At 57.0% G+C, this 24547-nt stretch overlaps 1 protein-coding gene and 1 non-coding gene across 5 annotated transcripts; one reads left to right on the forward strand and one right to left on the reverse strand.

The window, feature by feature from the left end:
* The first annotated feature begins 168 nt into the window (after positions 1-168).
* On the forward strand, positions 169-22798 carry BAG5 (BAG cochaperone 5). 4 transcript variants are annotated; one of them, XM_055288057.2, is made up of 2 exons: positions 169-301; positions 1743-3313. In XM_055288057.2, exon 2 carries the CDS (start codon positions 1771-1773, stop codon positions 3112-3114), a length of 1344 nt encoding a protein of 447 aa, XP_055144032.1. In that variant the 5' UTR covers positions 169-301; positions 1743-1770; the 3' UTR covers positions 3115-3313. The 4 variants fall into 4 exon arrangements, 3 of the variants coding, with proteins under 3 accessions (XP_055144032.1, XP_055144031.1, XP_063499971.1); XR_010121999.1 differs by lacking the exon at positions 1743-3313 and adding an exon at positions 19807-22798 and having other exon boundaries at positions 239-301; XM_055288056.1 differs by lacking the exon at positions 169-301 and adding an exon at positions 690-832.
* On the reverse strand, positions 12864-12925 carry LOC129488957 (U7 small nuclear RNA). The gene has a single exon (XR_008659792.1). It is a non-coding gene; the product is annotated as a U7 small nuclear RNA (small nuclear RNA).
* Positions 22799-24547: the final 1749 nt, after the last annotated feature.

A 24547-nucleotide genomic window follows, 5' to 3' on the forward strand; every position in this document is an offset into this window, starting at 1 on the left:
GGAGCGCGGCGGCGCGGCCGACCGTGCGCTTTCCCAGCGGTACGACGGGGTGCGGGGGCGACGGGCGGCGCGGGCTGACCCGGGCGGCCGCTCCTTGGTCGCGGTCACTCCAGGCTGCCTCGCTGCGCCGCTGGCGGTGGGCGTGGCGCTATCGGCGGCTAGGCGCGGACGCCGGAGGAGGTGTTCCCCGGGTTTAGGGGTGTTCGGCCAGGGGCGGAGCTAGCGGGCCCGGGCGACGGCCGGAGCTGCGGAAGTCGTGGAAGCGTCGGCGACGCATCGCGCGATGGCGCGGGCGGGACAGGTGAGCGAAGCGCGGCTTGTAGCCTTTTCCCTCCGTCGGGGGAGACAAGTGGGGCCGCACCTGCGCGCGAGGCTCCCCGCTTGGCCACCCCTTCGCCAGCGCCCACCCCCGCGCGGCCTGTCGGATCAGGCAGGGTAGAGCCGGTCTCGGCGCCGTCCCCGCCCCTGGGTCGGACGCTGGCCGGGGCTGGCCGGGCCTGGTCTCTGGTGTCTCCGGCCGGGCCTCGGTTCTCCTCCTCCCCCGGTTCCCCCGGCCGGGCCGAGCGCCCCTCGCGCGCCCATTGTGAGGTCAGGTCCTGCGGGCGCGCCCTGGCACCCGGGCCGAGACACCCGGAGCGGCTGCTGCAGCCAGTAGCGGCCCCTTCACCGCCGGCCCCTTCACCGGCTGCCCTGCTCAGACCTAGTCGGGAGGGGTGCGAGGGATGCAGCTGGGGTCCCAGCTCCGGTGCCGCACCCCGTAAAGGGCTGATCTTCCACCGCGCCACCTCAGCCACGGGACGCCAAGACCGCAGCCAGTTCAGATCTCTTCTGGGTAAAGGGCCAATAGGGAAGGGCGAGGCGGGGAGGAAGGAGTTCGGGCCCCCTTCCCTCCGTGGCCTCCAGTACATCCGCCGGGGATGGATGATGCGTTTCCATTGGTTACCCACCTTGAGCGAGCCGTTTGATAGAAACCAAGAGCTTGAAACGTGCATTAGGCCATTGTGGACTCCCACTGGGAGGCGAGTGAATGAATTATTCATAGTTATCACGTTTTCGCGGGTTGTATTTTCTTGAGTGGAGCATGTTGGGGGCTGAGGAGGTGCTGGCCCTCGAAAGCCCAAGGTGGTGCCCTTCAGCGCTGTACCTGTCGCTCTTCTTTACCTGTGGGGTTTTAATCTTTTCAGGGAGACGTCTGTGAGGGAAACTGTGTGAGGAGCTAAAAGGGTGGGGAGGGGAAGTGCACAAAGGGATGGAGAGAAACGAAGAAGCGAGGACCTTGGGGATATCTGAGAGCCGCTGGTTTTCGTTCTACTGGTTCAGCTTCTTTTGCTTAGAGTTTCTGGAAACGGCATAGCTGTGTGGCGGGGCGGGGTACTGTTAGTGTTCGGAAGGTTACAAGAGCTACTGTTTCACCCTGCATAAAGGTGCCCTGCTGGTTCCAAATAGTTTGTGCCACGTACGGTGACTCACACCTTAATCCCAGCACTTTGGGAGGTGGAGGCAGGCGGATCGTCTGAGACCAGCCTGGGCAATATAGTGAGACCTCTCTCTACTAAAAATAATAACATTAGCTGGGCATAGTGGTGTACGACTGTAGACCCAGCTACTGGGGAGGCTGAAGTGGGATGACTGCTCAAAAGTATACCTTTTTAAAATGAGAATTTTAGAATGACTTTAATATACCATTGGTGTTCTGCAGAAGCCTTGTGCTGTAATAAGTTATCATTCTTGTCATCTTTTAGTGCTTGTGAAACTGAACACAACAAAAGTATGGATATGGGAAACCAACATCCTTCTATTAGTAGGCTTCAGGAAATCCAAAAGGAAGTAAAAAGTGTAGAACAGCAAGTCGTCGGCTTCAGTGGTCTGTCAGATGACAAGAATTACAAGAAACTGGAGAGGATTCTAACAAAACAACTTTTTGAAATAGACTCTGTAGATACTGAAGGAAAAGGAGATATTCAGCAAGCTAGGAAGAGGGCAGCACAGGAGACAGAACGTCTTCTCAAAGAGTTGGAGCAGAATGCAAACCACCCACACCGGATTGAAATACAGAACATTTTTGAGGAAGCCCAGTCCCTCGTGAGAGAGAAAATTGTGCCATTTTATAATGGAGGCAACTGCGTAACTGATGAGTTTGAAGAAGGTATCCAAGATATCATTCTGAGGCTGACACATGTTAAAACTGGAGGAAAAATCTCCTTGCGGAAAGCAAGGTATCACACTTTAACCAAAATCTGTGCGGTGCAAGAGATAATCGAAGACTGCATGAAAAAGCAGCCTTCCCTGCCGCTTTCCGAGGATGCACATCCCTCTGTTGCCAAAATCAACTTTGTGATGTGTGAGGTGAACAAGGCCCGAGGGGTCCTGATTGCACTTCTGATGGGCGTGAACAGCAGTGAGACCTGCAGGCACTTATCCTGTGTGCTTTCGGGGCTGATCGCTGACCTGGATGCTCTAGATGTGTGCGGCCGGACAGAAATCAGAAATTATCGGAGGGAGGTAGTAGAAGATATCAACAAATTATTGAAATATCTGGATTTGGAAGAGGAAGCAGACACGACTAAAGCATTTGACCTGAGACAGAATCATTCCATCTTAAAAATAGAAAAGGTCCTCAAGAGAATGAGAGAAATAAAAAACGAACTTCTCCAAGCACAAAACCCTCCTGAATTGTACCTGAGCTCCAAAACAGAATTGCAGGGTTTAATTGGACAGTTGGATGAGGTAAGTCTTGAAAAAAACCCCTGCATCCGGGAAGCCAGGAGAAGAGCAGTGATCGAGGTGCAAACTCTGATCACATATATTGACTTGAAGGAGGCCCTTGAGAAAAGAAAGCTGTTTGCTTGTGAGGAGCACCCATCCCATAAAGCCGTCTGGAACGTCCTTGGAAATTTGTCTGAGATCCAGGGAGAAGTTCTTTCATTTGATGGAAATCGAACCGATAAGAACTACATCCGGCTGGAAGAGCTGCTCACCAAGCAGCTGCTAGCGCTGGATGCTGTTGATCCGCAGGGAGAAGAGAAGTGTAAGGCTGCCAGGAAACAGGCTGTGAAGCTTGCCCAGAATATTCTCAGCTATCTTGACCTGAAATCCGATGAATGGGAGTACTGAAATACCAGAGATCACACTTTTGATACTGTTTTGCACTTCATATGTGCTTCTGTGTATAGAGAGCTTTCAGTTCATTGATTTATACGTGCATATTTCAGTCTCAGTATTTATGATTGAAGCAAATTCTATTCAGTATCTGCTGCTTTTGATGTAAGACAAATATCATTACAGCACATTAACTTTTCCATTCGGATCATTATCTGTATGATGTGGTGTGGTTTGTTTGGTTTGTCCTTTTTTTTTTTTGCGTTTTTAATCAGAAAACGAAATAGAAGCAGCTTTTGTAAATTTTAAATGGGTTGTGCAAGCATTAAAATGCAGGTCTTTCAGAATCTAGCACTAGGCATAACCTTACGTAATACTAGGAAAATTATGAGAAAGGGGAAATTTTGGGTTACATAAGAGTAAGGTTCAAACACAAGCAGTACATGTTCTGTTTCATTATGCTCAATAGAAGGCTTTTTTTTTCACTTATAAGGCCTGATTGGTCCTACCCAGCTTAATGAGGTGGGGTTTTTTTGTTTGTTCAGACAGTCTGTTCTTCTGTAAACATTTTTAGTTGGAAAAACAGCATCTGCATTTTCCCCATCCTCTACATTTTAGAGAGAGGAATCTTGTTTTCGTGTGCAACGTAAGAAAATTATGAAAACTAATAGCCAAAAAACCTTTGAGATTGCATTAAAGAGAAGGGATAAAGGACCAGCAATAATACCTTGTAAGTTGCTTTTGTTTGTAAAATCTGAACTTACAGTTTTCCTTAGTGAGTAATTCATGAGGATGGGAACATTTAAATGAAGTTAATGGGCCTTTAAAAAAAAAAAAAAAGGAGGCCGGGCGCGGTGGCTCAAGCCTGTAATCCCAGCACTTTGGGAGGCCGAGGCGGGCGGATCACGAGGTCAGGAGATCGAGACCATCCTGGCTAACACGGTGAAACCCCGTCTCTACTAAAAATACAAAAAAAAAAATTAGCTGGGCGTGTTGGCGGGCGCCTGTAGTCCCAGCTACTCAGGAGGCTGAGGCAGGAGAATGGCGTGAACCCGGGAGGCAGAGCTTGCAGTGAGCCGAGATTGCGCCACTGCACTCCACCAGCCTGGGGGACAGAGCAAGACTCCGTCTCAAAAAAAAAAAAAAAAAAAAAGGAAACACCCATCCCTGTAGTTGGAGGATGAAGACCAGAGATGGGTGACCAATGTCAGGTTATACTAAAACTAGGTCAAAAAGTCTGAATGTAGCATGTAATGGTTCTCTTCTGTTGTCCAAGGCTGTAAAATGGACAGCCTTGTCACCCCTCCCCAGTGCTGTTTTACAACGTGAGGGTAGATGCTGTCAGTAACCCAGAGGGACCAGGCCTTCCTAGGTCTTCCTAGGCAGTCAGCTGTTAACCACTCACATAGTAAATATCATAACTACACCTGCTCCAGGACTAATTAGGGAAACCTGCTTCGAATTAAAGGCTTCCTCTCGGTGCCTGCTGATCAACTGAGCTCATGTTACGGGCATGTGGTGGTTTCTCTGTTGCCAGAAAGAGCCATTAAAGTCAATCGTGCATGAAGCATCTCTCTTCTGCTAAAGGATGTGTATTTCCATAAATACTTTCTGAGGATCCAGTACAAAATGATTTCCCAAAGTTCTGAAGTGCCTTGAGAACGTGGGTCTGAGTATTATAACAGACTCCTCCCCCTGGGTCACCTTTTGCCTGGTCATCCTATTAGAGTACATCTTTGGAAATCCAGGGTAATATTATTCTCTTTCAGAGATGCTCATTTTGTAACTTTGTGTAGGGAGATTGTCACTTTAAACAGCTGAAAGTGTGCTAAAGGAGTAGCCTTAAATACCTAAAAGATGACAGAAGCATAGCCCTTAACAAATCTTCAGCTTGTCTCTCAGTATTTCCCAATCATGAAAATCCCTTGCTGTCTTTCCTACTAGAAATGTTCTAGAATCACTGGATGATGGGGTCAGAGGGCAGTCGGTATTTAGGCCGTGAGCTTCCCATACTGCTGCAGGTCCAACTCCTGGCAACCGCGGGCTCAAGGCAGGTCATTGGAATCCACATTTTGGCCACAGTAGTTGTAGGATTGCTTTTCTGTATCATAATTTTAGAATGCTCTTAAAATCTTGAGGAAGAGTTTTTATTTTTTATTTATTTATTTTTGAGATGGAGTCTCACTCTGTTGCCCAGGCTGCAGTGCAGTGGTGCCATCTCAGCTGACTGCAACCTCCACCTCCGAGGTTCAAGCGATTCTCCTGCCTCAGCCTCCTGAGTAGCTGGGATTACAGGTGTGTGCCACCATGCCTGGCTAATTTTTGTATTTTTAATAGAGATGAGGTTTCACCATGTTGGTCAGGCTGGTCTCGAACTCCTGACCTCGTGATCCGCCCGCCTCAGCCTCCCAAAGTGCTGGGATTACAGGTGTGAGCCACGGCGCCCAGCCCAGGAAAAGTTTTTAAATTAGAGCTCTGTTTAATTATACCCCTGGGAAATCATGGTTACACTTAAGGCATATTCTTCACCAGAGTACTACTTACATTTTAAATTTCATTTTGTAAAGTTAAATGTCAGCATTCCCCTTAAAAGTGTCCATTGTTCTAGGCCGGGCGCGATGGCTCATGCCTGTAATCCCAGCACTTTGGGAGGCCGAGGTGGGCGGACCACGAGGTCAGGAGATGGAGACCATCCTGGATAACACGGTGAAACCCCGTCCTACTAAAAATACAAAAAGATAGCCAGGCGTGGTGGCGGGCGCCTGTAGTCCCAGCTACTTGGGAGGCTGAGGCAGGAGAATGGCGTAAACCCGGGAGGCAGAGCTTGCAGTGAGCCGAGATCGCGCCACTGCACTCCAGTCTCTGGGCGACAGAGCGAGACTCCGTCTCAAAAAAAAAAAGTGTCCATTGTTCTTTGAAAGTAGATGTTTCTGTCATTCTTTTCAAACAAAAGTGTTTGTGTACCTTTTGCCAAGTTGTGAGCATCATGTGTGAGTATAGGGTGCTCAGCTCCTCCACCGTCAGTTTGAATTGTTCACATGGGTAATTGGTCATGGAAATGATCAGATTGATCTTGAGTGACTGTCAGGCATGGCTTTGTTTCTGGTTTCAATCTGTTCTAGTTCCTTGTACCGGATTATTCTACTCCTGCAATGAACCCTGTTGACACCGGATTTAGCTCTTGTCGGCCCTCGTGGGGAGCTGTTTGTGTTGATATGAGCTACTGCATGTAATTCTTAAACTGGGCTTGTCACATTGTATTGTATTTTTGTGATCTTACATGAAAAGAATCTGTACTGCAAGGAAAACCTACGCCCCAAAAATGTGTGGCCTTGGGTCTGCATTAAATGCTATAATCCATGTTCATGCCAAAAATGGCTGGGGACGTTTGCTTTATTTACATTTGGTCAGTGTTGCTTTCAGATCACACTTTATCCAAACAGGAAAGCCAGTCAGCCTATAATGAAGTAGTTATTAAAATAAATGTAATGAATATGTCTACAAAGTACAGTTTAGTGGTTTATTTTGCTAAAATGTACATATATTTGATATAATTTAGTTGAGAAGTTCAGCCAGTTTTTCTCCTTTGTTTTACTTTGTCAATTTCTATCTGGTTTTTAAGAGTCTGAGCTTAGCTTGTACATGCAAGTTTTTGGGGTTTTTTTTTTTTTGAGCACAGCTTTTCAGCTTTTAATTTGTTGGGTATTTTTCTCTTAATAAGTAGAGAAATACTGGCCATCGATTTTTACATATAATACAAGTATGTTTTTCCAGTACTTTGGTCCCTGTCCCCTCTCCGTCAGCTGTTGGACTCTTGGAACAGTATGTCTTCAATAATTCAGTGTTATTCTGAGATACACGTAGTAGTATACCCTTAGTTATTCTTGAAATAAAACCAGTGTCTTACGCTTGCAGTGGAGAAAGGCTGTGAGTCTGAGGTGGGTGTGCTCTATATATTATCACCTTCACGGACTGTCTGACCTGGGTGGGGAGCCCTTTTTTTTTTTTTTTTTTGAGATGGAGTCTGGCTCTGTCACCCAGGCTGGAGTGCAATGGCACGATCTCGGCTCACTGCAACCTCTGCCTCCCAGGTTCAAGCAATTCTCCTGCCTCAACCTCCCGAGTAGCTGGGACTACAGGTGCCTGCCACAACGCCTGGCTAATTTTTTGTATTTTTAGTAGAGACGGGGTTTCACCATGTTGGCCAGGATGGTCTCGAACTCCCGACCTCAGGTGATCCACCCACCTCGGCCTCCCAAAGTGCTGGGATTACAGACGTGAGCCACCACGCCCGGCCTCCCATTGTATTTTTGTTGTCTTCTCTGCCTGCTTTTATCTTCCAGAGGATCCAAACAGAGGCGGTCTTTGCAAGCCTCGCAAACAGGCCCAGAGCCAAGAGAAACGATGTGTACAGGTTAAAGAGAAACACTGGGGGAAATGTGAGCTTTTGAATAAATCCTCTACCACACGTGAGGATTCTTTTTTTTTTTTTTTTTTTTTTTTTTGAGAAGGAGTCTCGCTCTGTCACCCAGGCTGGGGTGCAGTGGCGCGATCTCAGCTCACTGCAGGCCCCGCCCCCGGGGTTCACGCCATTCTCCTGCCTCAGCCTCCCGCGTAGCTGGGACTACAGGCGCCCGCCACCTCGCCTGGCTAATTTTTTGTATTTTTAATAGAGACAGGGTTTCACTGTGTTAGCCAGGATGGTCTCGATATCCTGACCTCGTGATCTGCCCGCCTCGGCCTCCCAAAGTGCTGGGATTACAGGCGTGAGCCACTGCGCCCGGCCTTTTGAGGATTCTTATCACTTATACTGGAAACAGCATTAACCAGGCTCCTAGTGTATCCTTGTGTTGTGCTGAGGATTGAAGAATCCATCGTGCCACCAGTGGCCATGGAGAAATTCCAGTCTAGTCAGAGAAGGGACGAGGGGAGTCAGCTGCGCCTGGTCTGTCTCAGGTGTGAATGTCTGGTGTCAGGGCAGGTGTCAAGTGCAAGCCGGAAAAAGACCAGTGTCTTAGGGAGGGTTCTCACTGGGCCCTTCAAGGCTGGTTAGAAGTAGGACTGGAGAGGGTGGGTGTGGCGGCTCAGACTGGAGAGGGTGGGTGTGGCGGCTCACACCGGTAATCTTGGCACTTTGGGAGGCTAAGGTGAGAGGACTGCTTGAGCCCAGGAGTTCAAGACCAGCCTGGGCAACACAGACCCCATCGCTACAAAAAAATTAATATAATTTTTTTTTTTTAAAGAAGAAACCCTGGAGAGGGCTGAGCTGGAATGAGGTGGCAGGGGCTGAGGGCAGTGTCCCAGCAAGCCTGGCTCTTGATTCTGGGTACAAGCTGGTCCCTAACTGAAGGCCTCTTACATGCAGGTCTGGGGTCGCCCCTGCTGGTCAGGACATGTCCGAGGGCATCTTACAAAATGTTTTGGGTTCTTTTGTTTTTTATTGAAACATGGTCTTAATATGTTGCCCAGGCTGGTCTCGAACTCCTGGGCTCAAGCGATCCTCCTGCCTCAGCCTCCCAAAGTGCTGGGATGACAGACATGAGCTACCACGCTTGCCTTGCCTTTCCATTTTGTGTAGTTATTGCACAGATTTTGGGGTGGGGGGGTTCACCAGGCAGCCTTAGGACTCTGTGTCCCTAGTTCTAGGTCTCTTCAGCTTGTGCCCTTTTTTATGCCAATCACCAGCAGGCTATTTCAGGTCCTCGTTCACCTATTTGCCCTCTTGGTCTTTCTAAAAGCACGGCTCTGATCATATGGCTTTTCTGAACAAAAACCTTCAGTGACCTCCACTATTTCACCCGGCCACGTCCCTGCGAGGCCCTGAGTGGTGTGGTCCAGGCTGCCCCAGCAGCCCCAGCTCCACTGCCCGGCCATCTGTGCAAAATGTTCTACATACATTTTAAGGTCTCAGCCCCGCTTGAGGCAGATTTTTCATACTATCTGTTTCATAGGTGATTCTGAGATTCAGGTGGTCCCTTGCCCAGGGAACTACCCAGAGTCACTTGGCAAAGGAGGGAAGGACAATTTGGTTACAGTTCACAAGTCATGGACTTACCTGAGAGTTGAAGAAATGGCCGGTGCCTGGGGCACCCCAGGGATTCTAGTTTCATCAGGATGGGGTACAGTCTGGACATCAGGATTTCTGAAAGCTCCCACCTCAGGGAATGCTGACCAAGTAGCTAAAAGCAGGCTGGGGCCCAGACTGCTAGGTTCACATCTCAGCTGTGCCACTTTCTCTCTCTTTTTTTTTTTTTTCCGTCGCCCAAGCTGGAGTGCAGTGGCACAATCTCGGCTCACTGCAACCTCTGCCTCTTGGGTTCAAGCGATTCTCCTGCCTCAGCCTCCCAAGTAGCTGGGACTATAGGCATGCGCCACCACGCCCAGCTGATTTTTGTATTTTTAGTAGAGACGGGGTTTCACCATGTTGGCCAGGATGGTCTCCATCTCTTGACCTCGTGATCCGCCCGCCTCAGCCTCCCAAAGTGCCAGGATTACAGGTGTGAGCCACCATGCCCGGTGAGCTGTGCCACTTTCAAAGCTGAGCCCCTGAGCTTCAGTTTCTTCTGAAAGGTGGGCAGTACTTAGCACTTAGGTTTTTTTTTTTTTTTTTTTTTTTTTTTTTTTTTTTTTTTTTTTGAGACGGAGTCTCGCTCTGTCGCCCAGGCTGGAGTGCAGTGGCGCCCTCTCGGCTCACTGCAAGCTCCGCCTCCCGGGTTCACGCCATTCTCCTGCCTCAGCCTCTCCGAGTAGCTGGGACTACAGGCGCCCGCCACTACGCCCGGCTAATTTTTTTGTATTTTTAGTAGAGACGGGGTTTCACCGTGGTCTCGATCTCCTGACCTCGTGATCCGCCCGCCTCGGCCTCCCAAAGTGCTGGGATTACAAGCGTGAGCCACCGCGCCCGGCCAGCACTTAGGTTTAAAGGATTCAGCTGGTTAATGTGAAACATTCAGATCCAGTATTGTCTCAAAGTCACTGTGTCAGTGAACCGGCATCCCTCATCGTGGACAGACTGTCTTAAACGAGTGCTTTATTCTGTCCACATGTCTTCCACTTGTGAATTACAACTGCAAAAATGTATCTTTCTACAGTAAGGTTGAAGTGAAGTGAAGCTGTTTCCCCCCTTAGGATTCTTTGGTCTTTCCGGAGCTGCCAGGGGTCTCTGACCCCATTTGGTAAGGACTCGGTGCCGCACGCTGCCTCTCCATCTCTGGTCCCCGCTGCGGTTACAGCAAATGGTAGGTTTTCAGTGTGTGTTAGAACCCTTTCAGTTCTCAAGCCGTTTCCCTGTGGCCACGTTTTCAGAAGAATGTTGCCAGTTCCCCACCTTTTGCCTCCCTCTCACACTGGTGTCTGCCCCACCTCAGTCCTCTGTGGGTGTTGGGACACGGAGCTGGGTGGTTCTGAGTGCCGAGCGGAGAGCAAGGTCATCAGATGACTTTGCTGTTCATGGCCCTGGGTTCTGGTGCTCTCAGCCGAAGCCCTCCCTGCCCATCCCTTGGGCCGTGGAGCATATCTTCTGTTCCTGTACCGTTAACACAGTGGCTCACCTGTCTCTCCCATGCCAGGCCACAGTGCCTTTCAAGGCAAGATCTGTCTCTTCATCCATGCAGCCTCAGGTCCTGGCAGTAATGGGCACTCACATGCCTTTTGGATGAGCTGTTCTTTGGAAATAGTGTCCTTAGCTCCTGGCACGTAATAGGCATTCAGTGAATACTTGCTGAATAAATGAGTGGAAAAATCTCAGATCTTCAGATAGCTTCAGAGGGTATTTAAAGTCCTTCTGCTTATCGGATCCAAAGGACCTTCTCTCTGCTGCACCTTCCACTGGGGCTGGGATGGCCAATCAATATCTCTCACCTGAGGCTACCTCATCCCCCTGACAGCCCGGGTGGAATCAGAAGTGCCTCCCACTCGGTCCCTGGGGCAGGAGGGCCAGCAGGCCAGAGCAGGTCACACCCTGCCGCAGAGAAGCAAGGCCTCTCCAATTCCAGAGCCCTTGGCTGACCACCCAGCCACGGAGGCCAGGCTGGCTGGAGCCTCTGAAGATGAGGGGTGGCGATGTTGGCTTCTGTCTCTGAAATGAGCAGTTAGCTCTGTGATTCCTGAGCCTGGGCCGACCTGCATGTCCGCAGTGCTGTTGGAAAGGACCAGGGAGGGGAAGTGTCAGGGCCAGTGCGTGCCTAGTGTGCCCTTCCGACCGATTGGAGATGACGAGGAATCTTCCTGGTTGCTGGGTGAGGTACTTGAAGGAAACCCACTAAGCCGTGGGGGTGAGGAGGACTGAGGGAGTGCAGCTGAGCCTTGGGGTGGACTCTCCATTTAACTAGCATCTGCCGAGTGCCTATGAGGTGCTGGGGACAAAGGCATGGACCCGGGGCAAGGATCCGTGCAGAGGCCACGTGGCTTTCTGAGAGATCCATCGCAAGGAGCATTGGCCGGATGTGATGGGGTGGTTGAGAAGCCCAGGGAGGCTTCCTTGTGGAGGTGGGAGGTTAGGTGGTCACGGACAAGAAGTGGAACGTGACAGGAAGTGCAGGAGTTCGTCTCCTTCCCAGGCAAGACTGTAGTTGTGAACACACTGTTCCAGTGGGCAGGCTGGGAGCTTCATCAGAGTGAGAGTGCTGGCAGCCGCCACCGCTGCTGGGGCCTGGAGGGCCAGGCAGGGCCAGCCAAGCTGGACCACGAGCTGCTGGGGCAGGGTTGGGGCCTGAGAGTCCTCCAAGGGACAGGAGGCAGGTCTGCTCTCCACAGGGTGAGGGAGAGAAGGGGACCTGAGAGAGTAGGGGTGGGGCCTAAGAGCTGCGCTTCAGCCATGAGGAGGGGCAGCCGTGGATGGTTTTTAGCCTGGGGAGTGACGGGCCATGCTTCCCTTTGGGATGGCCCCAGCAGGACAGCGCCCCGCCAGTCCACATGAGCCAGCGGCCGCTGTGCCATGCCTGCTCTTCCAGGCCACCTCCACCCCCACAGTCGCGCCGGACTCTGGTCCCCAGTGGACATCGGCCCTTCCGACAGCTTGTGTGTGCCCCGTGGTGCCCCCCCATCCCCACCTAGCACTGTTCCAGGTGGGCGGGCATCCACTCAGCCTCTCCCTCCAAGACAGAAATGAGACCAGCAGAGATGCTCTGTGGGAGGCTGTCCATGAGCCCCAGAGCCCCAGGAGGGCCCTCCAGGCTGGTCCCGCCAGCCCAGGGTGCAGCACTGCCTGAGGTGACGTGGGGGGCTGCAGGTGGCTGGCAGTTCAGATACTGGAGCTCCCAGTGGGAGGGATGGCTAGCCACTCACCCAGAACCTTCCCAGAATGGGGAAGGAGAGAGCCCACTTGCGGCAGCATCAACAGGATTTTGAAGACACAGTTCTGGAGCTGAAGGCCTGCAGCGAGCCTGGTGCAGGATGAGGTGTCAGACCTGGGCCCCTCCCAGGCCGCTGGGTTCCAGTGCTCCTGCCAGGCCCTCTGTGCCCACCAAGCCTCACCCTGGTCATAAGCGGCCCAGGGCAGGTTTTCTTTTCAGGCTGAGAACCGGGCCTCTGGGCCTGGTGAGGGGCAGTGGCCCAGCGGTGGCCACCTCCCAAGGCTCCTCTGTGGGGTAGGACACCCCTGCCAGGAAGGGCCGGTGTCCCAGCCCTGGGGTGGGGAGCAGAGCCTTTCCCTAGGAGCCTGGGCTTCCAGCCCTCCCTCCCCACCCAGCCAGTCTGGTGGGGGAAGGAACCACCTCGGATTTGATTGAGGAAGACTTTTTTTTTCTTTTTCTTTTATTTATTTAAAGGGCTTTCCAGCAAAGACCGGAAAACCTGCTAGTCAAATTCTAGAAGAGCTGTAACACTGGAAGAGACATTTTTGTAGCTAAGTTCATGAACAAATTCACACGCTCCACACTGCTGCCTTCTCGGCCTCCCTTTCCCCAGCCGACCTCCATCACCTGCCCCTGCCCTCAAAGCACCGAGTCCCCCAGGGCCTGTGCCTCAGGGCAGCTGCCAGGGCTGCCAGGCCCCACCGGGGGCTGTCTCCCTCCCTCGGGGACACGCTCAGAGCTGCACTGGCTGGGGAGGCTCTGGGCGGAAGGGTGGAGAGAGAAAGAGGTCTTTGTGTCCCTCTGGCTGGACGGGAGGACAGACGGGTCAGCCAAGGCTGTGTGACTGGTGAGGCCCATCCGAGGTCCCAGACTCGCCACCACCTACCTGGGGCCCTGACATGTGCAAGACATCTCTGTGTGCCTCAGTTTCCCGGCTGCGAGGTGGGGTCAGTCCACGCACCATCCTGCCTCCGCACCTGGCTTCCCGCCCAGCATCACCAGCCCTCACAGCTTCACGTTCCTGCTGTTTGCCACTTTGGTGTCTTTGCCGGCCCCTTCCCCACAGGCACGTGAACTCGCCGCATCCCCAGCGCTTTCACAGACTGGCGAGGGCTGGGAAGGGCAGACCCACAGAGGACCACAGCCGTGTGGGGTGGGGCACCCAGGACTGCTGCATGGACCAGGAGGGAGGAAGAAGACAAGCCCTGTCCTGGCAGCTCGGAGGCCCTGCGCCTGCAGAGGCCACTGCGGGGCAAGGTCGGGCAGGGCCGGGATCCGGCTCTGGCCTAGGTGAGGGGTGGCCAGGTGAGAAGCAGAAGGAGCTCCCCAGGGCCGCCTCTGTCACCTCATTTTCCTGCCAGGCCTGGGGCAGGGAGGGTGCCCAGCAAGCATCTGTGGGCTGACAGAAGGGCATGGTGCCCGAGGCTCAGTGTGGCTGGGAGCCAGGACAGAGCCATCTTCCCACCCCTGGGTCGCAGGCCAGCCCTTCCCAGGTTGGGCAGGCTGGGCCTAGAGAGGCACCAGGGCCGTGCTCACAGGGACAGAAATGGAGGCAGAGGGCCAGCCGGGCTCCTCGAGGTCCCCCTCCCCTCTGCTGTCTCTGGGTGTACCAGTCACCCAGAGAGGGTGACAGTGGAACGGCTGCTGTCTGGTGCTGGGTCACGGGCAGAAACAGCCTCATGGCCAGGCCACCTGATGGCCATTCCCACAGGAAGGACTGGCTTCTGTGCTGTGTTCCAGCTCTGGCATGACCAAGCCATCCTCTGACCACCAGCAGCCACACCTGGCTTCAAAGAAGAGCCCAGTGGGCCACGTGGACCCCAGCAGGCACCACATGCCAGATGTCAGCTGCAGTCAGTCTCCAACCACAATGCCTGCGCTCTGCCCCACCCTGCCTCATCGTCCTCAGAGGACTTAGCACAATGCCAGGGGCCCCGCCACCTGAGACCCTGAAGACATAAAACTTGTTCCGTTCCTGCTTGTATCCCTAGTACCTAGAGCAGCACCTGGCTCAACACGCTGACACCTGGGGGTGCACTCTGCATGTGGCGTGGACCCCGGGGGCAGCAGGAGCAGAGCCGAGGGGGATGGTTTTGCCTCCTGAGTCGGGGAACATGCTGCAAAGCTCCGTGGGCACCTGTCTTGTGGGGCATGGGGGGTCAGCAGGAACCAGCGCCCTCAGGTGTGGCTGGGTGTGCATGTGCCACCAGGATCACCCGTGATGGGGGAGTCAGGGCCCCGCTGGGTGCACCCTTTACATGGAGCCTGGCCCAGAGGCAGGGCCTTCGGGTGGAGGGGCACGCCCTTGCTGATGGCCAGAGATGAAAGTGAGACCCAGAAAGAGATCAGGAAACTGGGGTGCTCAGATTCTCCTGGGGGCTCCTCCAACTCCGCTCCTCCAGCACAGCCGGCATTTCTCTGCACGTGGGGATGTAAAGGAAAATGAAGACTTTTCAAAAGCAGAGCCCAGAGCCAGGGCCAGGCACACTGGAGGCCCTGGAAGAACTTCAGGCAGCGGGTAGGGGACAGCGCCAGGACTGCCAGGTCTCTCTAGGCCCCACGAGCCAAGGGAGGTTTGGAGGCTTTGCTGAGTGCCCCTGGGGGCAGCAGTGGGGTTGGGGGAGGGGGTCAGGGAAAGGATTTGGGAGCAGTGAGGACGGCACCAGGGGATGGGGGCACCCAGGGTTCTGGCCTGGCTAGCAGGAGGAGGGGTTAGCCATGGGGTCGGGGTCACAGAAGCATGGGCAGCAGAACCCACTGGGCCTCGCTGACAGCTGCTTATTAAAGGCACCGGGTTACAAAAATTATCTGGGTGTGGTGGCGGGCGCCTGTAGTCCCAGCTACTCGGGAGGCTGAAGCACGAGAATCGCTTGAACTTAGGAGGCAGAGGTTGCAGTGAGCCGAGATCGCGCCACTGCACTCCAGCCCAGGCGACAGAGCAAGACTATCACACACAAAAAATAAAAAATAAAAAATGGAAAAAAAAAACCTAAAAAATGTGCTGGGGATGTCAAAGTGCAGCGTGGGGCAGTGAGGCGCCCAGCTGCCTTCTTGAGCTGTGGTCTGGTCTGGGCACTGCCCGCAGATGGCTACAGCAGCCCCTGAAAGGAAAAGCAGGCATCCCAGCACCAACGTGGCTATGCAGGTGGTCCTGGGGAAGAGTGTGCAGGCTGGACGGCTGGAGCAAGGACCCCCAGGCTGGAGCCGGGCAGGCAGGGGAGAGTCTGCAGGGCCAGATCCCACAGAGCCTTGGGGTAGCAGGCCCCTACCGGGGCAGGACTGCATCCCTGAGAGCACAGCACCAGTCCCAGGCTGCCCCTGGGCTGGGTTCTCTTGGGGGAGCCCCCCAGGCCTGGGCCACAGCAGCCCACCAAGCCTGGCCCAGTGACTGCCATGGACCCCACACCAGCAGGTCTGTGCCAGGGCAGACCCGATAGCCCGCCCCAGGGGGTGCCTCTAGCTGAATGTGCAAGGCCTGTCCCTGCTGGGCCTGGGCTGTTGTAGCCCGTTCCCTCGTCCAGTCCCAGTGCACATGGGCCCCCCGCACAGCTCAGCATCAGCACTGGCCAGGCTGGGTGGAGGGAGGACCCCAGACAGACCCTGCTACCTGCCGCCCTCCGCACAGTCCCTGGCCTGCAGGGTGGCTCACCTGCATGGCACGTGGCTCCCTGACCTTGGAGGTCCCCCGAACGCCCTGCGCCTGACCCCCCAGGCCCCCACTGGCCTGCTTGGTTCTCCCATGTCTGGTCACCAGGCGGCGCCCAAGGCCAGGTTTTGCCAAGCCCAGAACACCAGAAGTGGTCTGGGGCCAGCCGGCCGGTGCAGCTGTCCTGCCTGGGCCACGCCGGCTGCACCTGCCCTGGCCAATGGTGGACAGGTGGCCATGGCATCGCCTGAGCTGCGCTTCTGTTCTGGGGGTGGATGGCACTTGCGCAGGGCATCCAGTGACCACCTGCTACCATCATGGGTTGGTACGGAGCCCCCGCAGATCTGGCAGTCTCTAACCTACCCCCCCAACCCCCCTAACTCTGCCACAGGCAGCCTGCCCTGCCTGCCGGTGTGGTTCTGTCATCAGGATGGTGGTGGCTCACAGCCGGCTGGCAGGGGCTTGTCCTTCCCCATGGCAGGGCCTGTGGGCAAGGCCTGTGCCATCAGCCCTGCGTCTCTGCACAGGTGGCCCCTTCCTTGGACCCTGGCCTGGCCCTCCTGGGTAATTTGTGCTTCTCTTCCACACCCCAAGCCAAATGCCACTTCCGGCAAGAAGCCTTTGGTGACCTCCCCGACCACGTCCCTGGGTGCTGACCCCATCCCTGGCCGATGGGGTCACCATACTGCACAGTGGTGTTGGCAGCAGCCAGGACAGCTCAGGCAGCCGTGCAGCAGGCAGGGGTCACTGCTGTGAACAGCCGCCCCGGAGCCGCCTCCACGCCGCACAGGGCAGCCGGTGGGCAGGGTGTGGGGCCGTGGCACTGGCTGCCTTGTGCCTCCCTGGGCCCAGTGGGGGCTCTGGGTGTGGTAATGGAGAATCAGCGCCTGCCCTCCAGCCTGGCTTCTTGGTGACGGAGGCCTCTGCCCAAAGCGAGACTCAGCGCCTGTCGCTGCAGCTGCAGGAACAAGCCAGGCCCTCGCACCCTGGCCTCTACGCCCCCGAGTTCTCCCTGCCTTGCCCTTTCTCCCTCATTGCCCTAAAAGACCTCGGTGCCAGCAGACACACCTGCCACAGGGTCACCGAGGCAGCTGCCTCTGTGAAGCCCCCCTCTCCCTCAGGAAGCTGTTTGCGGCCTCTCGGTACCCACTCCTGCCCTGCCCTAAGCCCAGCCCTGCCTTCTGAGAGCACCTCTGGGCACATCTCACACAGCACCACGCTCAGGAGGGCTGCGGGGGGACTCAGCGGCTTTGTGACAAGGGCCCCGCCTGTCAGCCTCAGCTCCAGCCTGTCCCAGGGGCCTCAGATTCTAACAGGCAGCAGCATTTACCCCAAAGGACAGACGCGCTCCTGGGGAAGCCGCAGCCTCCGTGGCAGTGCCAAGAGCTGTGGGCCTCCCGCTGGTAAAGGGACCGCCGAGTCCTCACCGGCCCCTCAGGAGCTGGCGGCGGCACGCGTGGGGCAAGGACCTCGGCCAGCTCTGTACTGTTGGGCTGGAGGCTGAGGCACGGGTCAGAGGGCCCAGCCGTGGTCTTCAGAGAGGGCTGGGTGTTCCCAGCGTTCCCACCCTGCAGCCTATAGCCCGTCCCCTCTCCAGGACGCCAACTGCAAGGAAGCTGTCCTGCCCCTTGGTGGGGTCGTCATCAGCAGGTTTCAGGGCAGCCAGGGACCTCGGGGCCATCTGTCTCCCCAGACACCCAGGTTCTCCACCCTGTGATGTCAGCTGACAACAGGAGCCAGGCTGGGCCACCCAAGGCCTCTCGTGCCTCAAGAGACCGACACCCTCCTGCCACACCCCGGCAAAGCGTCGCCGCCCGGCCCCCTCCATGCCATCTCTAGGCCGCTTTGTCCTGCGTGTAGGGCTGGTGGTGCCCACCCCACTGTGGGGCTGTGAGCACCCAATGGGGCGCTTGGTGTCCAGTGGCCGGCGAGGCGCTGGCCCAGCAGGAAGGGCCCAGCCTCAGCTCACCGGCATCAGAAGTCCCAGTCCTCCCAGCACAGGGCCTTGAGTCTGTCCCACAGGCCCAGCAGTGGGGAGTAGGGTTCAGGTTAGCTTGTCCCCTGAATTCTAGGCCCCCAGCCTCCTCCTCAGCAATGACCTCTCAGTCTCAGCAGGTGGCTGAGATGGGGCAGCCCCTGGCCTTGCACATTCATGCCCACACCACCACGTGTGCTCTGCTCGGAGGCCCGCACTGGCCTGGGGCCCCTGGGGCCTGGGTGTGAACCTGAAGGCTGCAGCCCCAGGGCACACTAAGGACTGAGCGCCTGCCTGTGGCTATGGGGTGTATGCATGTGTGTGGCACGTGTACACGTATGTGTGAGCACGTGCACACTCCTGTGCATGTGTGTGTGCTGTGTGGCTGTGAGCATGTGTGCGCTGTGGGTTTGAGGGTGTAACGAAGTGGGACAATTAGTCTGCCCCCCAGCAGCCTGTGGGTGAAGGCTCTGAGGCCCCCCGACTGGGATGGGGCCCGGCCAGGGGCTGGGAGGGCCAACTGGCAGGCTCTGCGTCCTGGGAACATGCCCAGAGGAAGCCTGCCCAGGCGGCGGCGGCGGCGCCATAGCAACGCTGCACAAAGCGCTGTCCTACTTACACCCGCCCCCGCCCATCTCGCTTCGCTGCCGGGGAGGGGGCATAGGGCCTCTGGGGCTCCTGGGGGAGCCACGCACCCCAGCCTGTGGTCGCTCGGTGCCCCGGAAGCCTCAGGTCTCCTCCTGGCCTGGGCCAGGCCTGCAGACACTCCTGCCCATCCACACACAGGGGTGAAGACGAGGTGCAGGGAGGTCCAGCACCCGGCAGGCACCCCTGGCCCTGGGCAGCTGTGGACCTAGTGGCTCTGTAAGGCTTTGAAGGTTTCCCAGCCCCAGAAATCTGGGAGTCTTGGCTCTGCTGATGACTGCAAGGCAAGCTCAGGCCTCAGGTGTTGGGGCTGGAGGTCAGGCCAGGAGCTGCTCGCATGCCCTGCTCACAGGACAAGGCCCTTCACACCCTCTGGCCTACCCACTTGGCCTTCTGTCATCCGCATGGCCAGGACACCTCCTGGGCCTGGCAGTGAGCCCTGCTGACCAGCACACCCCGTGCCTGCCTCCTGGACCCAGCCTGACCTGGGCCTGCTGCCTCCTCCTGCAGGAAGCCCACCTGGTCTGGCCTGATGTGCTCACTGCCTTGCGGATGGAGCATGTGCCCAGTGCCTGGGAGGCAGAGGAACAGGCCTTGGGAGCTGTGCCTGAGTAGCAGTGGACATCTGTGGGACTCTCAGGCCACCTGTCTCTCTGTGCTGGCCACACTGCTCTCTGCATTGGCCACCCTGGGCCACCAGGCCCCAGTGCTCAAGACGGGGTACAGGGAGGTGGTGGGGGGGGGACAGTGTCCTGCAGGGGGCTGGGAAGCCAGGCCGAGGGCCAGCAAGGCTGTGAGGACACTTTGTGGGTCACCTGGACCCTGGGGACGGGAAGCCCTTGGCCACATGTGGGGGATGGGTGTCACTCAACACCACACATTGAAAATCAAATATTTTCCTGAGCTCTCCTGGAGGCCTGGGGCGGCCTGCTGCGTGCACTTGGGCTTGGCGGCTGTGGCCGCTGCCCTGCTGGGTGACCTGCTAGGTGACCGTGCTCAGCAGGGATCTTCCCGCCTGCCCCAGCCCAGGCCCTGGAGCTTTTGGGCAGCTCTGACTCGTCTGTCCTAGTTCCCCCTCCAGACTGGGCACCCCCACCCCCCACCCACTGCTCCCTCATCCATCAGATGCATCCCCTCTGTGTCCCCAGGGCCTTCACACGGCCTGCCTGGGCCAGCGCCCAGCAGCCATCTGCAGAATGAAGGAATGGGCCGAACGAATGAATGAAGCTTGAAGGGGCGGCCCCATGCACCTCACATGTAAGTTGGGGGCTTGGTTGTCTGTTTGCACCAAGTGACCGTCTCCCAGGGTCAGAGTAGTTGCCGTCCCTTCCCCCACGTTGGCCCCCCCGATTTATGCTACGAGGGGAGCCAGCCACTCACTGGTCCCCTGCCTGGCAGCGGCTTTGTCCCCAGGCGGATTCCCAACGGCTGCCTTTGGGAAGAAAGGGCCCTTCTCCGGCCGGTGGTGAGGTCACCAGGAGGGGCCCAGCACACACAAAGGCCGCCCTCCCCGCCCCGCCCTGCTGGCAGCTGCCTCTTTGTCCCCAGGAGAGACGCTGAGGGGCCCCAGCTCAGCCTTGGAGGAGCCTGGCCTTCCATCCCAGAGGGGGCACAGAGCGGGGGAGGGGCAGGAGCAACCCCAACCCTGACTTTGCTCCTGATCAAGTGGCAACACCTGTTGAGGGGGAGCCCCTCCAGAGGCCTCCCCTGGGGAGGGGCTGTGTCCAGCTGTCTGCCTGGGTCCCCAGGAGAGGCAGGCGAGCTTCTGGGGGTGGGGACGGCAGCTGCAGGAAGGGGCGGGGAACCTGAGGTGTTAGGAGCTGCCTGGGCGTCTGACACTGGTGAGGGGGGCTCTGGGGGTAACCATCCAGACGTGTGGACCAGCCGCTAAAACCATGCCTCCCTGGCGTGCACGCGGTGGAGGAGCTGGCAGGCCTGGGGCACTCCTGGGCACTTCCAATGCCAGCCTCAAGGAGACTCCCACGAGCCCAGTTTGGGAGCTCCTGAGGGTACCCCTGAGACGGGCAGAGGACTGAGGCTCAGAAAGGGCAAGGCCTTTGGCCAAAGCCCCGCCCAGGGTGGTAGGGCTAGGACCCACCCCTGCCCCGGCCTCCCTGCCTCCCCCAGGCAGTGCACAAAGGAGGCATCCCTCCCCATGGAGGGCACTGGACACCTCCTGGTGTGGGGCAAAGGGCCCAGTGAGGCCAGCGAGGAGCGGGTGGCAGAGACCAGAGTGGCAAAAGCTATGCAAACAGAGCAGCGGGGGCTGAGACCACGGGAGGGTGGTGGCACTGCCCGGCAGGTTCCACTGTGTGTTCACGGAGCGCCTACTGTGCGCCTGGCCCACCCAGCACAGAAAGGAACTGTGTACATTCTTGGCCCACACGGAATGTGTGCTTTAGCCAGGACCCTGGGTGCCACTGGAGACAGCAGCTGGGGTCTGACCTCTACCCTCAGGGCTGGGGGAAGAGGCAGGGGCTGAGGCCAAGGGACGGAGGGCGTGCGTTGGGGGAGGGCGAGGGCTGGCCGCTGTGCCCAGAAGCTCAGGAACTGTCTATGAGGTGGGGAAGGCCACCAGGCACGGCGACCTCCTAGCCTCCCTCCTCCTGGCCACCAGCTGTGCCCAGAGCTCCTTAGCAGGCCATCCACGGAGTGGGGGATGTGGAGCCTGAAGGGAGTGGCACACACCCTCCAGAGGCCACTGGACAAGGACAGCCATAGGCGCCAGGGGCCCTGCAGTGTGGCTCTGGCAGAGCCTGGCTGGCAGGGCTGGGAGCTACTGAGTCTGGGGCCAGGAGAGGGGTGGCAGGGGATGGAGGCTCCACCAGAACTCCAAGCCCTGTTCTGAACCCCATGAGGGCCCGCCTGCACCTGGGGGCACCAGCCAGGCAGGCACAGTCAGAGGCAGCAGAGGCGGGGAGTGCAGGCGCCCCGAGACAGAGGCCGCGAGGAGGTGAGCAGGCCAGGGCTCGGGGCTGCAGGAGCCATCGAGGGCACCCTCCGACCAGGTCCCCAGCTGGGTGGGGGCTGGCGACAGGGAGTGTTGAAGCCCCACCAGGAGGGTGGCTGCCCTTCACCCTGAGGGGCCAGGCAGCCAGTGAACCTCAATGGCCTAAGGGTGGGGGTGCACGCCACATTGCTGAGGGACAAGTGTGACCTGGGCCCCTCCAGGTTCCCCCGCCAAGAAGCGTCTCCTTCCCTGTTGCCTGGCACCCGGAATGTCTATTGTGCCTGTAGCTTAGCAACAAGCCTGTCGCCCCCACTGTCCCCACCCCATCCATGGCCGGCCCCCCACCCACAGCTGGTCCGGCATTCCTCCGCAGGGCCTGTGTCTCTGCAGGCCCAGGGCTTCCAGGCAGGGGCCAGGCCCCGGACCGCATTCTGCCTGCGTGTGCCGTACCAGCACCCTGGGTGACAGGCTGGGTCCTGCCAGCTACCAGTGCCGGCCACTGGCCTGGGGCATCTCTTTTTTTATTTTTTAATTATTTGTAGAGACAGGGTTTCCTTGTGTTGCCCAGGCTGGGCTCAAGCGATCCTCCCATCTTGGCCTCAGGCATGAGCCACCACACCCAGTCTCCTTTTTTTAAAAATAAAAACTTTGGGAAATAATTGTCAAAGAAATGCACCAACAGAATCGTGTGAAGAATCCTGTATGCAGCTCCCAGGAGTCTGTGGCCAGCCTGGTTTGAGGTCTACTCCCCTTCCTCCCCAACCCTGTTATTCAGAGTTGGATCTCAGCCACCCTGTCATTCCCCAGCACTTTGTCAGCATGCCCGCAAATGTGGCCACTCCTTAAACTCACAAAACAGCCACTCAAGCTTCAAACTTCCCAACTGTCCTATTTTGTAAAAGACATTTGGTTTATTCAAATTGGGGCCCAGCAGGGTCTGTGCACAGTGACCTGCTGTTGCTGCCTCAGTTTCTCTCTGGGAGCACAAGGGCATTCGCAGTGGAGCAGCAGGGAGCGACAGAGTCTGGGGCTCAGAAGCAGACAGTCCAGCCAAACTGGGTGAAACTGAGCTGCAACTGACAGCGCAGCCTCAGAGGATCAACCAGCCGCTTGCAGGAAGCTGCCAGAGAGCTGCCGCTTCAGTTAATAAAGGCGGTTGTTTAAGAAATAAAAAGAAATGTTTGCGAGACTCCTGGGTCTTCCAGCAGTGATTCTCAAATTTGAGTACCAGAGCCACCTGGAGGCTTGGGGAAAGGGGGTCCCCTGGGCCCTGCCTTGGAGTTCCGGCTCAGCTGGGGGGGGGGGGGATGGCGCTGACCAGCCGGTCCAGGGGTCACATCTTGAGATGCTTAGTGTCACGGGCACTTCAGGAACATACCTGTGGCTAAAGTTTCGCAATGGTGTCACCTAGAACACGAGAAGAACTGCCTTGTGGGTTTTTAAAGAACCGGCCAGGCGCGGTGGCTCACGCCTGTAATCCCAGCACTTTGGGAGGCCGAGGTGGACGGATCTCGAGGTCAGGAGATCAAGACCATCCTGGCTAACACGGTGAAACCCCGTCTCTACTAAAAATACAAAAAAAAAAAAAAAAAAAAAAATTAGCCGGGCAAGGTGGCAGATGCCTGTAGTCCCAGCTACTTGGGAGGCTGAGGCGGGAGAATGGCGTGAAGCCGGGAGGCGGAGCTTACAGTGAGCCGAGATCGTGCTACTGCACTTCAGCCTGGGCGACAGAGCGAGACTCCATCTCCAAAAAAAAGATTAAAGAACGAAAATCAGCGTGCCTGGCATGTGGTAGGCATATCTATCTCTCTGTGCAGGAAGCACCTACTATGCTGCTACGAGGATGGCTTCAGCACCCACCTGGTGGCAGCATACCCAGGTGACAGCACAGATGCAGGCCCTGAGGGCCTGTGACACCACCCACCTCAGCCCTCTTAAGGCTGCTCTGGGACGAGGAGGGCCCGACACGGAAAAATGGATAGGAAACAAGACGGGATGAAGTCTTGGGCTGGGGGAAACAAGCCCCCAAAAGCCTGGCGGGGCAGGATGGCCTGCTCTGACCCATGCCCTTCAACCACGTTAGAAGAGCCCAGGACAGACCGAGAGGGGCGAGAGGAGGGCGGCTTGGGGCAGTGGCATGCAGGCCCCTAAGTCTCAGGAGCTGAGGGGCATGGCTGGCAGAGCACTGGAGGGCCAGGCACAGGCGCCACCCTCCCCGCAGCCCCCAGCCGGTGTCCTCATCTGTCAGGGGGCAGTGCCGTGCTTTGCTCCCCTACCTGGCCCTGCGCGGGAAGCTGGTGGGACCTGAGGCACGGAAGGGAGCGTGGGGTGGGTGGGAGGGAGGGAGGGGGCCTGCCATGGGGGCCCAGGAGGTATGGACGCCCCTCCCCACTCCTGTCCCCTCTGCTTTGCTGCTTCTAGAAGTGCCTGCACCGGCCTGCCCCCTCTTTGAAGGGACAGATGTCGGGGAGAAAGCTGATTATTGTCAAAGGCTGGAGGCTGTGACCGGAGATCTCGGTGAGCGTGACCCAATTCTGAGCTATTCTCAGCCTGGTGGGAGCGAGTTATTCCCTCCCGCCAACGCCACTGCTTCGGAGGCGGCCTGACTTTGAAACGCCCTCGTCCTGGCTGCTGGGCTGGGCCATGCAGGCTCCCCTGGGCACAGAGGCTCCTCGTGGGGAGGGCCCATGGGCTGGCAAGGCCACTGCTGGGGCAGGGCAGCAGGCTGGCCCCACTGTGCCCCTCCTTGCTCACTGATGACCCACCAGGGGCAGGGCCCAACCTGCTGGCTCCAGGGTCCACACACTCGGCACCCAGCCTGTCTGCTGCCAACCCGTTTGCCACCTCGGGAAGCGACTTCTCTCGAGGCTCAGTTCCAGTGTCCAGGAGTGGGCAGTGCGCAGAGCTCCCAGGACAGAAAGGCCTGTCCACTCCCCTAC

Source organism: Symphalangus syndactylus, chromosome 8 (assembly GCF_028878055.3).
Source record: "Symphalangus syndactylus isolate Jambi chromosome 8, NHGRI_mSymSyn1-v2.1_pri, whole genome shotgun sequence".
Classification (NCBI taxonomy): domain Eukaryota; kingdom Metazoa; phylum Chordata; class Mammalia; order Primates; family Hylobatidae; genus Symphalangus; species Symphalangus syndactylus.